We start from the raw sequence: 14747 nt of genomic DNA, 5'->3' as shown, positions 1-14747 counted from the left end.
CTTTGACTTAGTAAAAGGGCATAATAAGTCCTCTTTAAGAGTTTTTGGTTACCATAGCAAATTTAGCACCTGCTGGCAGATGATGTAACTACAACATCTGAGTACAAAATCATATTTTTCCATTGACAGCCATTCAAAAGACAGATTCTATCTTAACTATACATTCAAAAAGCACAATCAAGCTGTCTGAGAGATTTTTGAAGAAAGATTCCTATGTACATTTTTATTACAGATATTTTGCGCCAATTTCCCAGGAAGTGACGATTTTGTTCTCTCGAACACATGGGATGGAAACGCTACTTTATTCGCAAATATTTTATGCGTTATCCCAATTTTGCACATAGGTTAAATTCGCAACTTTGAATGGAAACATAGTGCCGTTGTTCCAATGTGATTATTCACATGGTGTTTAAAAAAAAAAAAACTGTATTTGGAACTGAGTGACTATGAGCAAATAAATCAACCTAAAAATTAGCTTACTTTTAGTTGTCTCTGCATAATAAGTGGGAACAATTTTAACAAACATAATTCAAGCAAGCACATTCAAAACTAATATACTAATAATACTACTACTAAAAATAATAATAAAGTAATAAAAAATAACCAAATGGTTTTATTTCATGTTGGTACATTCTTGGACAACACCACAGTATAGTTGCATGAGTGGCCAAACATAAAAGTCTTCCACAATATCAGCACATAAGCAGCAAGGGCAACATGAATACTTAGTACAAACAGTATAAAACATACATGCTTTTTATTTTTTTTTCATATATTTTTTTAAATATATATTGATATCTTTTGCACAATTTTCTCCATAAGTTCTGGGGCAGTTAAAAATTCCAAGACAAATTAAAGCCATATTCTGCCTTGAGTGAGTGAATGTCTGAGAGATTCATGAGATAGTACTTGAGGAAAAAAGAGAAATCAATAAAGGCTTTAGAAATTATCTGTAAACAGGCCAGTGTGAGAAAACTGTGGTGAGATTTTCATTTACTTCAACATCAAACATATCAAGCATGCATTGACAACTGCTACGTGAACACTTTCTTTAAAAAAGAATTCTGAAACACCATCGGTCACCAGGGTTTAGTTACTGTAAAACCAATGCAACATCTCTCAAAGTCACTAACAACACAGTCGATGGTCTACGAACCCTTACAAACATGGTGGGAATGTAGAAAAATGTGAGTCATACGGTCACATTTATCATGTTAAAGGGAGAAATCAAATGGTATCCCTCAAAATAAAGACCGTAAAAAAGAAAATATTCCAGTAATGAGATCTCATAGAGAAGAATATGGCTTTAATACAATGTGCATCCAAAAAGGCAAGGAAAATGAAAGAAAAAAAAACTGAAACGTAAAAATCCCGACAGCAAAGGAAAACGGAAATGCTGAAAGAACCACACAAATTTGCACGGAAAATCCCAAAAAACTTGCAGTTTGGAAGTACATGTAAAGATGAGGAGGACCTCTCGGCCCAGCATTCCAAAAGCCATGTCAATTTATCAGCGCCCTGAATAAAGTCTGTGATGGATTATCAGAACAAACGCCTTGTCGAAGGTCCATCACGGCAAGTGCAACCTCAATCGTTGACTGACAGGAGGTCAGTCGTGTTGTGCCACTGTTGCACCTCCATCAGAAGAAAAAACAAAACAACAAAAATGTATTTCCTCCGGTTGTACAATCCGTTGATTCCTGCTACTGTGTTTTTTTTTTTGCAGATGTCAATTTATTTTTCTGATTTTTTCTTTTTTTGGGGGGTGGGGTGGGGTGGGGGGGTTGTGGTTTTGCCATTTCATTTTTCTTAAAGGTGTCGAAAATCAACTGAGATCCTCTGGCGTTGGTTTAGCTGAGGGCACAGTCACTGTCCTGGCCCTCGGACAAAAGAAGGATGGAAAGAGAGGTACACCGAAAGCCTTTTTCCCGCTTTACTTTTGTGCCAAAGAGCCGAGAGAAACCAGGAACTGCCATCGATCACCTTCCTCCTGTGATGGAGGCCCTCAGATCACAAGGTCATTGTAACTCACGTATTTCTTCTTAGCGGCCGGACCTGAGAGGAGAGAAAGATGAAAGATTGCTTTTCATTTGATATTTCTTCCTTTTTTTCTCACTAAAAATGAGAGGAATTCATTGATTCTTGTCAGGAGGCCTGACAGGGACATTTTTTTTGGTATGGAACGAAAAAACTCTAGAAACTGACTCTTAAAGACAATGCAGTTGCTAGGGTGTTTGTGTTTGCTTGAAAGTTTTGAGTGGGTTCTTGTTCTGGGTGGTTGCTAGGGTTTTCTGGGTAGCTGTTGGGTGTTTTGATAAATTGCTTGTTGGTTTCTAGGGTGCACTGAGTGGTTGTTTGGGGCTTTTGAAAGGTTGCTAGTTGGCTGCTTGTATATTCCGAGTGGAGTGCTTGGGTGTTTGCTAAAGTGTTTTAAGAGGTTACAAGGAGATTGCTACTGTGTTCTGAGTGGTTTTTAGAATGTTCTTGGTAGTGGTGGGGTGTTTTGATTAGAAAGGTTGCTAGGTGGTTGCTACTGTGTTCTGGGTGGTTGTTAGGGTGTTCTGGGTAGTGGTGGGGTGTTTTGAGAGGTTGTTAGGTGGTTGCTACCGTGTTCTGAGTGGTTGTTAGGGTGTTCTGTGTAGTTGAATGGTGTTTTGAGAGGTTGCAAGGTAGTTGCTACTGTGTTCTGAATGGTTGTTAAGGTGTTCTGTGTGGTTAAGGTGTTCTGTGTAGTTGTATGGTGTTTTGAGAGGTTGCAATGTGGTTGCTACTGTTTTCTGAATGATTGTTAGGGTGTTCTGGGTAGTGGTGGGGTGTTTTGAGAGGTTTCTATGTGGTTGCTACTGTGTTCCGATTGGTTGTTAGGGTGTTCTGAAAAGTGGTGGGGTGTTTAGAGAGGTTGCTATGTGGTTGCTACTGTGTTCTGAGTGGTTGGTAGGGTGTTCTGGGTAGTTGTAGGGTGTTCTGAGAGGTTGCTAGGCAGTTACAATTGTATTTCTGGGTGGTTGCTAAACTGGTTTGAGAGGTTGCTAGGATATTGAGTAGTTGCTTGGATGTTCTATGGTGTGGTTGTTTGGGTGGTTGGGCGGTTGGTGGTTATTAGGGCATTCTGAGAGGTTTACTAAGGGTTCTGGGGATCTTCTAGGGCGTTGCTACTTAATACTTTAATAGTTACAGTAAGGGGATCTGATGAATTTCTAACCCACAGTATGAACTCACATAAATGTAAATAACTGTGTTCATTATATGATGAAAGAGCAACCTAAAATTAAAAAGCAGATGAATATCGCATAAGTCTTATGTAAGAAGTCCTCAAATGTCTTCAGTCATAACAGCGTGACCTTCACAAGCTGCCGCTGATGTGTTTGCAGAGACTCTGTGTAACGAAATGACTCCAGTCTTAAATTACAGCGCTTATCCACGGATGCTTGTTGTGCTCTTTTGCATGTAAATGAACTTCTAAATATTTAAAAGTAAAGGTTACCAAGTAGAGAGATCATTGTGGCCTTTAAGTGTCAGTAGCCCCTTTAGTATTTGAGTTAAATGTCACTCTGAGAGCCATCTATTCAGAAGTGTGGGCTTGATGAATGTGGATTGAGGAAAGTGCCCTTAATATGCAAAAACATATATAAATATATTATAATACACATAATAGGAGCTCAGATAAGGGTGACCTAACACACACACACACACACACACACACACACACACTCACACACACACACACACACACACACACACACACACACACACACACACACACACACACACACACACACACACACACACACACACACACACACACACACACACACAGTCTGGACTATTGCCTCTTATATTTGACAATTACATTTGAGAGTGATGGACACTATAGGGAGATAGACAGAATATGGGATCAAGTTGACTGAAGGTGACTGTATTTCCCTGTAAAATAAACTAAAGGTGATGTGACCCCTTTTAAAGACCTTATTTGCACCACCAGCTGTGATGCCTCCAGACTACAGCGCATTCCTTCACATAAACAAAGTTCATCCAGAAGTCATTACATCTCCCCTGACCGACTGCAGTACACCCTTATAGCACTGCACACCGAAAACATCGTAATAGCTCTTGTCTCACATCTGCAGTCTTCCTCATGGGATGGGAAAAGTGTTGGAAACACGTGTCTGACAACAGAACGTCAGATATGGATGTAAACCAGGGCATGACGAATGGGGATGGTTTTTGGATGTCTAAATGGCTGTTAGGCTACTCATTTGTATACTACTTTTTTATTATTATGTGTACTGCGCATGCCTACACTGGATTTCATAATATTTGAGGAATTTTATTGTCCCAATGCCAAAATTACGTAACAGTGTTTATTATTCTTGAATGATTGAGTGACAATTATGCCACGTAATGTGACAATTGCATATAAATATATTTTACAAATAATAATGCCGCAGTTACTTAAGTGTGTAAATTAAATAATATGAAAATTGTTCCAAACATTTTTGACAAATGACAGCATTACAATTAAGGGGCTGTTTCAGGACACCGTTTTCAACTAAAAACGTAAAACTTTTTATGTGGGCTTTTGAACCACATTTAATGTGGTTTAACTATTTTTTTTGGCCGTTCGTTTACTCGACAACGGCGTTTTGGGTGCCTGAAAACGCAACCGTTTGGAAACGGGTTTCAAAGTGCACGTTTTTGAAAACGGTCTCCGTGTAACAAACACAATACAAGGACAAACGGAGACACTATGAGCAATAAGTTAATATGAATAGATAGTGTTGTGTTAAATAAAAATAAAGTGCAATGAATTCCAGATTTAAGAGTCATTCAGGAGGGCTATTGCTTTGGGGGAAAAACTGTGGCGGTGGCGTGGCGTTTTTAAAATAAAAACTTCTCAGTTTTAAGCATATCGTTGTCATGTAAACGTAAAAGTCACATAGGCCTAATGCAAATATTCCGTACAAATGGTGGTACGAACAATAGCGTTATAATTATGTTGCATAATGCGACAACTGAGGAACAGTGATTTTACAAATGATAGTGCAACAATTAGGTTGCATAATGTAATAATTATGTAAGAATGGTTTTAAACAGGATAACTTCACATAATGCTGAAAATACGCACAAATTGTTGTACGAACGATAGTGTTACAATTACGTTGCATAATGCGACAATTGCGTAACAGTGACTTTACAAATGATAGCATAACAATTACGTTGGATAATGTAATAATTGTGTAAGAACAGCCTTAAACATAATTCACGTACGGCAGAAATTACGTACAATGGTTGTACTAACAATAGCGTTACAAATAAGTCACATAATGCGACAATTGTATAACAGTGGTTTCACGAACTATAGCATGACAATTACATTGTATAATGTAAGAAATGTGTACAAATAGTTTTACGAACAATGTTACAATTACGCCCCAAATGCAACAACTGCGTGAGAGCAGCTCTACAAATGAGTGTTACAATTACGTTACATAATGCCATATTTACATAAGAATGGTTTAAAACAAACCATCACATGATGTGTAAACTATGTACAATTGGCTTTACGAACAATTACTATTACATTCCATAATGAGACAGATTAAGACAGTTAAGTTGCATGATGCAACAACTTCTTAAGAACAGTTTTATGAACGTTAACATGGCAGTTACAATGAATAATGCAACAACCACCGTACATGTACGAAAGATACCGTGAAATGTCTGTTGCATGATGCAATAATTGTGAAAGAGTGTTTTTACAAACATAATGAACAATTTTCAAAGAAATTCTTTCTACCAATGAGGCTCATTGAAATGAACAAATTCTGGCCACTTTACCGCAACAAATTACCGTGAGTTCTCTTTTTCAGTGATGTTCACAGTATCTATCAGAACAGAATTTAGGCGTCTGAGCTCTTTGCACAGGGTTATCTTTACAATGGAAGAAAAATTTTATAGTGTTCATTTATATTATTTTATTAGGATGAGATTATAATAATACGGGCCATTAAAATCGGTAATACTGCACACACTCTCTCTCTTTATGCAAGGGTATGGATCATTAAGATATTGGATGTTCTGTTGAAAGCTCGCAAATGGTTGTGTTTAGTTTTTGCGTCGATGTGAAAATTAATGAATAAAATATGAATCATCACTGTTGTCAGAGCAAATCTATACATCGCTTTTGATGCAAACTGTTTACAGTTGCATACACTCCAGCCGTTTTATTTGCTGTCAAAACTTGTCATGTGTTCTTGCAGTGAAGTCCAGCGCCAGTTCAGTCTCAGTGATGAAACTCGCATATCAACTAGACTCGAATTTGCATGTGCCACCAAAATTGTTGGGAATGAGGGCGATGATTACGGCATTCCGCTCTAGCATTGCCTTGGCTCAATAGTTTTAGGGTCTATTCCTCTGGGTGTCATATATCTCAGGGTTCAGAACATTCATATACATACATAGCCATAAAAATAATTTAGAGAGTCAGAGTGTGTTATATAGCAGAAGAGGGAGAGAGAAAGAACAGTGAGTGCACAGGGAAGGCAGACACAGATGGTTCACGGCTCTTTTGGGACCTGCGATGGAGTCTGCCATGCCATCACGGTGGCGTTAGGGGAATTGAGCAGTGGGACTTGCGTTTGAAGCTTGGGATCTTCCACGTGTCTTCTGATTACCTCTGACAGTTGAGTTCACCGTTTCATAACTATGTTCAGCTTTTGCTTGGACACTCTTCTTGGAAACATTAAATATGTAAAATGCTTGCTGCATGTAGATAAGAAAAACTCATCGGGTTTGGCAAATAATGTCTCCATTTTTCCTAGATGTTTTTCTTAGATGGCAATGAGACAGCTAAGGTTGAATGTCTATGAGAACTCTGTTAAGCCTCCTGAACTATGAATAAACAACATCTGATTTCCCTTTTGTGACATATATCTGACTGCAAGGGATTATAAAAAAAAAAGAAAAAAAATGTAAGGTGGGGACTTGATTTTATGCACCGGTTGAGGATTATTAAGATGTACAGTAGGCATGGCACTCAAAAGTCTAGGCAGATGAAAGTGAGCTTGCAGGGGCTACGTTTAAAAAGTAGGGGCCCTACTTTTTTTATTGTTTCAAGAAGCCATTTCACTTAGATATACATCACAATAGGGAAGAAAAGTCTATCGCAACTTTCGTTTCATGATGAGTTTAAGCTCTTGGCACCCTTAGTACTGTTGGCCAGTAACTTGGACTTGGTCTTGTCTTGGTCTTAACACACACTGGTCTTGTTTTGGTCTCAACACACACACTGGACTTGGTCTTGGTCTCAACACACACTGGTCTTACTCACAACACACACAGGTCTCAACCCCTCAAAGTCTTGGTCTTGACTGGTTTGTACCACCAGTCCTGTCAGACTGGTGGTACAAAGCGGCGAAGGCGAGGGATGCGGGGTGGGGGGGTGATTGCATATCTGTATATATATGTAAGAGTTTGTGTATGTGTAGGCCTGGAGATTCGCTCCGCCTGGCATCCAAATCTCGGTGCCTCAGTCCGCAGGATGTCGTAGCGTTAACACAGCAAGTTGCCATGGAGACAACCTTGATTAGGTCCCAAACAGAGTCAACAATCAGCAGGTGTCTGTGAGAAATGGGGGAAGGAACGCAAGAGCGGCTCACTGCAGTGCTCTTCCGGGGGAGTTGTTGTTCCAACAGCGGCCTTGGCTGAGGCAGGTGCTGGTTGAGGGGGGCCGAAAGCAGATAAGATTGGGATTATTTGGTCTTGGGGCGAGTTCCGCATTCCTTTGCACGACTACTCTCTTAGTCCATTCTGGTCCATCAGCTTTTGCAAAGCAGTGAGCTTCTCCATGATGTTATCCATATTTCGGGTCACCTACCTGTTGTTATCCATAATGCGGTTAATAATAGTCCCAGCCTGAGTGCTGACCGCTCTGCCCACTGCTTCAATCATGCCGGGCAGCATTGTGGGGCTTTGGACAGCTGTCACCGTCTTCTTAATTTATTGGTAAACCAGGGCAATGCCTAATCCAGTCAGCAAAAGACCTGTTATCATGGTTCCGAATAGATAGATATCTTCAATGTCCTCCACGGAAAGAGCCGCCAGACACACGACCCGCCACCTCTCCCACGTCCATCGTGTAGCCAGCTGCGAACATTCCGGCAGGGCAGTCAGGTTCCCCCGAACCCAAGCTTCTCGTCGAGAAGATGGTGTCAATTGCGTTGAGAGACCAGTTGATCAAATCCATGATTTTTTAGTTTGGAGAGCAGTGCGGAGAGAGTCTCTCAAAGTTAAGACATAAGACTAGACGAGAGGAGCGAAGCAGGGAAGGTAAGGGGGAGGACAGGGAGAGAAAATGCGACCGCCTTCGTTGAGAGCCAGAAGAGAAGAGGGTTGTCTCAACCCCTCAAAGTCTTGGTCTTGTTTTGGTCTCAACACACACTGGTCTAGGTCTTGTCTTGGTCTCATCCCCTCAAGTCTTGGTCTTGTGTTGGTCTCAACACACACTGGTCTTGGTCTTGTCTTGGTCTCAACCCCTCAAGTCTTGGTCTTGTCTTGGTCTCAACACACACTGGTCTTGGTCTTGTCTTGGTCTCAACACACACTGATCTTGTCTTGGTCTCAACCCCCCAATGTCTTGTCCTTGTTTTGGTCTCAACACACACTGGTCTTGGTCTTGTCTTGGTCTCAACACACACTGGTCTTGGTCTTGTCTTGGTCTCAACACACACTGGTCTTGGTCTTGTCTTGGTCTCAACACACACTGATCTTGTCTTGGTCTCAACCCCCCAATGTCTTGTCCTTGTTTTCGTCTCAACACACACTGGTCTTGGACTTGTCTTGGTCTCATACCCCTCAAAGTCTTGGTCTCAACACACTGATCTTGACTTGGTCTCGGCTTAGGTGGTCTTGACTACGACGCTACCCTTCAAATTGTGTAGGGCATATTGACACTGAATTTTGAAATAAATTAAATGTTGATGTCTAACGTTGCATGGTACAATAAAGATGATTTTCACTCTCTAGTTCTACTGAGAGACACCATGAGATTGTCATCACAAGTTGTGAAACTTGTGATTAATGGCCACAAAAGACAGATTATTATTTCCATCCCGTCCTTTCGCCCAGCGTTCAAAAAGTGAGCAAGGTCATAACCAAAGGTAGAAGATTAATTTGGTCTTACCTGATAAATTATGAGAATTAGCCTGTTGGGAAAAAAACAGTACTTGGTGAGCTGTTTCTGATTGGTCCAATAGAAGCAAAGCAGAGGTTCTGATTGGTCCAAACAGTCATGAAATTTAAAATGTCAGTTTAATTTCAAGCTAGGTTAGAAGGTGGGTGTGTTTTAGCATAGATAAAAGTGCTAAGGTAATGGGGAGATTTCTGACTTTGTATGCCATTTCTCACAACTAAGAATGGCATATCTAATAATGCGAGGAAAGCATTGCCACTGTCAGAAAAAAACCTTGACGGCGTCATTTTTGAAATTGCCATAATTATTTTGTCTCTTTATGTGCTGTAGCTATTTGAGAATCCCAAAAGCAGCTGCAAGATTGCAAAGACCTGCAATTCCAGTCCAAGCCGAATAAACAACACAAAAAGTACTTTTCATCTTTTGGAATTTCATTTCTTTTTCAAAGACCCATGGCTTTCCTTTGACAGTGACGACATGCTAATCCTCTGGGCTCAAACAAGTCCTGCGCTATTACTCTCTCTCTGCGGTGTACGGACCACCATCTTGTGTTCATTAGAGGAAATGTGGTCATTCTCAGCAGACGACTTCATTCCATTATACCTGACATGAGCTCATGCTGCAACATCAACAGGCCAAAGCAACAGAGTTTCAGCTCATGGTGACATTCTGCAATGAATCTTGCAAGCACTGCACCCTGGGACATGAGCTCGCCATTACACCCCGTGGCTAAAGGGAAAGCAACTTTAGGGTCAACCTTGGGGATAATGGTTACACGTTTATACGTGTGTTTAATAAAAGATAACTACTAATTTGTTAGATCTTTACATAAGGACCACATCTGCACAGCAAATCTATAAATACCAGGAATAAATTAACTCTATACATTCATATAGTAAAATAACATAATAAATTCATTAAAGGGTTAGTTCACCCCCCAAAAATAATAATAATCACTCACTCTCATGTCACTCTGTGTATTTTCGCTGATCAATGTTTATATGTGAATAAAAGCCTAAATTAAATCTGTCCATCATATAAAGTGATCGAGTCTCTTCAGAAAATTTGGACTGAACCACTCAATTCATATGGATTAGTTTTACAATCTCTTTATGAACTTTTTGAAGCGTCAAAGTGGTAGTTGCGTAGCTGTCAATGGAGGGACAGAAATCTCTAGATTTAATTTAAAACATCTTAATTTGTGTTTCAAAGATCACGGGTTTGGAACGACATGAGGGTGAGTGATTGATTAAATAATTAAATTTTTTAGTTGAAATAACCCTTTAATAACTAACTTTTATTTATAACATTTACAAACATTATTACATTATGATGCTTAACAGATCATTTGTTAATATGCGCTATTCTTATATATTAGTTTTTTAATTATCCTCCGAATCTGTAAATTATTAGTTTAGAGTTTTAGAGTAAACTTTTACAGTTTAGAGTTTTGTTGATGGCTTATTAATTGAAGTTATTATAAATTAGTATTTTTAGTTTTATATATATATATATATATATATATATATATATTAGGGCTGTTAAACGATTAATCGCGATTAATCGCATTCAAAATAAAAGTTTGTGTTTACATAATAAATGTGTGTGTACTGTTTATAATTATTTTATGTGTATAAATACACACACATGCTTGATTTTTAAGAAATATTTGCATGTACATACTGTATATAGATTTATATATAATTTATATTATATTTAAATATTTTTATATAAATAATTTTTTTTTCTTAAATATATACATGCACGTGTGTGTATTTATATATACAAAATAATTATACACAGTACACACACATTTATTATGTAAACACAAACTTTAATTTTGGATGCGATGAATCACAATTTATCATTTCACAGCCCTATATATATATATATATATATATATAAACGGTCCATTTAACATGAATATTTTATTAATTACATTCAAAAAAGGTCGAATTAAATTGGTCATCACTTCAGCCAATTTTATCAGTGCCATGATAAGTGCAAAAAGTCAGAAAACATGCATAATAATGTGAACAATCACATTATTTAGTCTTGATAACTTTCATCTGCTCATGCGATCCAAAATCTCAAAAACCAAACTAAAACTAAATTATTTTTAGCATTTCAATGCTAAATCGCACCATCTAATAAGAGTTCAACAGATTTAGTATAAAGACATTTGAAATTCATCATGAGCAAATGTACATTATCAACTTCCCCAACGTCCGGCGAATAGAAAGTTTTGCTGCTTACTGTTGGGATCCACATTTTCACAGAGTTCGGTTTTGGCCTCGCCGTTTGGTCGGTCGCTGGGTTTGTGCGACAGACGCGAGGACATGGTGGCCGCCGTCACCACGGCCTTGAAGCTCCGCTTCCGCTTCTGCACGTTGAGCTCCGGGTGGAAGATGATGACGTAGACCTTGGGCATGTAGAGCATTCCCAGAGCCACGGACGCGCTCAGATTCATGGAGATGGTCAGCGTGGTGGTCTGGATGTAGAGCTTTGGAAAGAGAGAAAAACACGGAAGAAGTTCGTTTTATATTGGCATATAACAGCAAGGGAATTCTCCAAAGAGGCATAACAAATGAAAAACAGCTTCATAAAGATCTTCAAAAAGAGCTATAAAAGTATAATGTTAGTAGTTCATGAATTATGTAGTCCATTATGTATTTCTCCAAACTTCGGAATGGGATTCAAGATGAAATGAAGAATAAAGTAAAATCTGAGGTCAGCACGAAAGGCACTCAATGTTGATGTCCTGGTGGGAGAATTCAAAGCGAAATGGATGATAATAGTCCTTAAAACCTCGAGTAGCTGTCATTGCCTGAGAGCACAGCTCTTGCACGGATGTACTTTTCTTGCATGAAAAAAAAGGAGCTTGTCAAAGTATTATAATGAAGGCTTTCATGCCGCGACCATATCACATTAGTACTACGGCAAAGATTCATTTCATGTGGCAGTTAACGGCACTCTGGCAAGTATGTAATTACCGATATCCTCAGTGTGTTTAATCTTTAATGTAGTGCGAGTTCAAAGCCTGTTAGGAAGGTCACGGGTGCGTTTCAATTAAGGCAAGAGGACCCAGTCATGAATGAATTGTTGAGAATCATTCAACAATTTATTTATTTTTTTTCGCAAATTGTCACTGAAATTTGTTCTGCTCGTCTTTCGTGAATGAGGCCCAGCATTTCTACTACGAACATATTGATCGGCCAATAAAGCAACTCAAGTTGTGAAACCTAATTGGCAGAAGGTCAGATCCATTTTATATCGTATTCAGATCAAAAACCTCTCCTTAGACATGAGGAAGGATTTACTGGTCTAACTGTGCGTTCACACCGGACGCGAATAGCGTCTAGTTTGACGCTTGAACATTTTGAATGCATTCGCGCGTCAAAGGCGAAAGGGACGCGTGTAAAAAGCAAGTGTTTGGAGCGAAATTGACGCGCGTCCGAGGCGAAATCCGCTTCTTCTGGGATACTACTTTTATTGTGTCACGAAATGTAGTTTTAAGAGTTGTACAGTCGAGAATGAAGTTGTTTAAAGCTCAAATCTGTGGTTTATTTATAAAGATAGCGCCTATTTAAAAAAATGTATCTGACGTTTCGGAGTTGTGATCCAGGCGATCACCGGGCGCTCAGCGCTCATGTAACCCGCCCTAGAGCAGCCTTACCTCGGCTAGTCCTCCTGACGTTTGCCACTGGTAAACGAGAAATGTTTAAATGCACAATCTATAACTTCGGTTCTATTATATGAAACATATAAGTTAAAATACATTAATGATTTGTTATAACGTAGGTCAAACGACTTCTTTAATTATGTGAGTTTTTCTTCATCTCATTCAGAAATGTATGTCTGCAAGTAATCACATTCATAGTTAACATCTGAACAATGTCATTCCTTCTTTCACACAGGCATTTAGTCATTACACAATAATTTATTGAGGCCAAACATTTAAAATTACATTATAATCTGAAAAGCGTGACCCGTTTATCACGTCACTTCACCACGTGACAGCAGGATGCAGGCTCCGATTGTTTAACGCGGCGCGAATTGACGCAGAAGTTCAGATTTTCAAGAAGTTCAACTCGGGCGGCAGACACAAATTCGCGTCAAACGCGTGAATACACAAAAAGCAGTACATAAATCATTCGCGCGTAACACGCTTAACGCGCCAGACGCTCAATTCGCGCCATTTGTGCGAACTTGACGCGCAAATGAGGCGTATTCGCATCTACCGCTGCACTCTACGCCTCATTTGCGCCGCAGGATTTTTTTACGCGCGTAACGCGTCTTTGCATTGACTTAACATTGAAATCACTCGCGCCTGACGCGCTATTCGCGTCCGGTGTGAACGTACCATGAGGGTACTTTTGGTCTGTGGACGGCATAGCTCTAAATATGTATTTAGCAGAATTCTGTGATGGAAGTAATAATGGAAGAATGAGATTTAATGGTAATGGCAATTTTAATATATATATATATATATATATATAAATATATATATATATATATATATATATATATATATTAAAAATAAATGACTGTTTTCTTGCTTATTTCTAGCATTTTTGTAATCTAACTAGTAATTTGAAACAATTACAGCTAGACTGGTGTGTAGATTCTGATCAGAATTGCATGGCCCATATTTGACTTGTCCCTTTTCCATTTTTAGCACGTTATGAGAGCAAAGATCACAAACCCGAGCAACCGGGATAACTGCATTCCCGTGGGCTCTCAAATCACACAACCTTAAACTTTTCCCAAAGAAAAAGTGTGAAAACCTCTAGGGGTGTCACATTAATTTGCCAAAACCAAAGTGCAAATGCAGTCGACTGACACATGATTCTTTCTGTGACGGAGATCGGTGCCTAATTCTACAGCTTTTCATTGGCCGCTGCAGATGTGTGATGCTGACCCTGGGATAGATGAGAGAACCCAGCATGCTTGACATAACAAAAACCATATTCACTTCCCACACCGTGTCCAAACGAGGTGCGACGCGTCAAAGCAACGAGCGATAAAAGCTACTTCTGTTGCATGAATTCAAGCTTCTGTCACTTTTAAAACAACCCAACTGGAATTTAACTTTGCTTTCTTCAAGGCCCAGATGCATATAATGTAATTCACTGCCAACGTTGCTAATGTATTTTTAAAATACATTTATATAATTACACATTTTTAAAATAATATCCAATTTTACTCTCTCTAAAAACAAGTTACACTTTTTAAGTTACAACAAGTTACAAGTTTAAAAAATTTGCATTGTTGAGAGAATAAAAACAGATTATACGCATTATGTATGTCACATGTATGTTATTAAAATGTTATTACAGTACATGTTATACAAATATAAACGTATTTTGGTTCCCCTCACTCCACAACAAATGCTTTAAATTTAACAGTATTCAGAACAGAATATGCATGAAAAAAAAAGTATGAAACAAACATAAATTATAGTGACATAAAAACAAATTATATATATATATATATATATATATATATATATATATATATATATATATATATATATATATATATATATATCAATATC

General features: G+C 38.6%; 1 protein-coding gene across 4 annotated transcripts in view; it reads right to left on the bottom strand.

Moving 5' to 3' along the window:
- Nucleotides 1-591: 591 nt before the first annotated feature.
- Nucleotides 592-14747, bottom strand: part of grm7 (glutamate metabotropic receptor 7) — a 237621-nt gene continuing 223465 nt past the window's right edge. For 2 of the 4 annotated variants that reach the window (XM_079593754.1, XM_079593752.1), the window contains 3 exons: nucleotides 11447-11693; nucleotides 9182-9203; nucleotides 601-2055 (listed from right to left, as the gene is read on the bottom strand). In XM_079593754.1, coding sequence (XP_079449880.1) covers nucleotides 9199-9203; nucleotides 11447-11693 — 252 coding nt within the window. In that variant the 3' untranslated portion in view covers nucleotides 601-2055; nucleotides 9182-9198. Of the gene's footprint in view, nucleotides 2056-9181; nucleotides 9204-11446; nucleotides 11694-14747 lie in introns of all 4 variants that reach the window. The other 2 variants (XM_079593753.1, XM_079593751.1) reach the window with 1 other exon arrangement.

This window comes from Phoxinus phoxinus, assembly GCF_949152265.1.
Source record: "Phoxinus phoxinus genome assembly, chromosome: 20".
NCBI lineage: Eukaryota > Metazoa > Chordata > Actinopteri > Cypriniformes > Leuciscidae > Phoxinus > Phoxinus phoxinus.
This window is presented reverse-complemented; position numbering and strand designations above follow the sequence as displayed.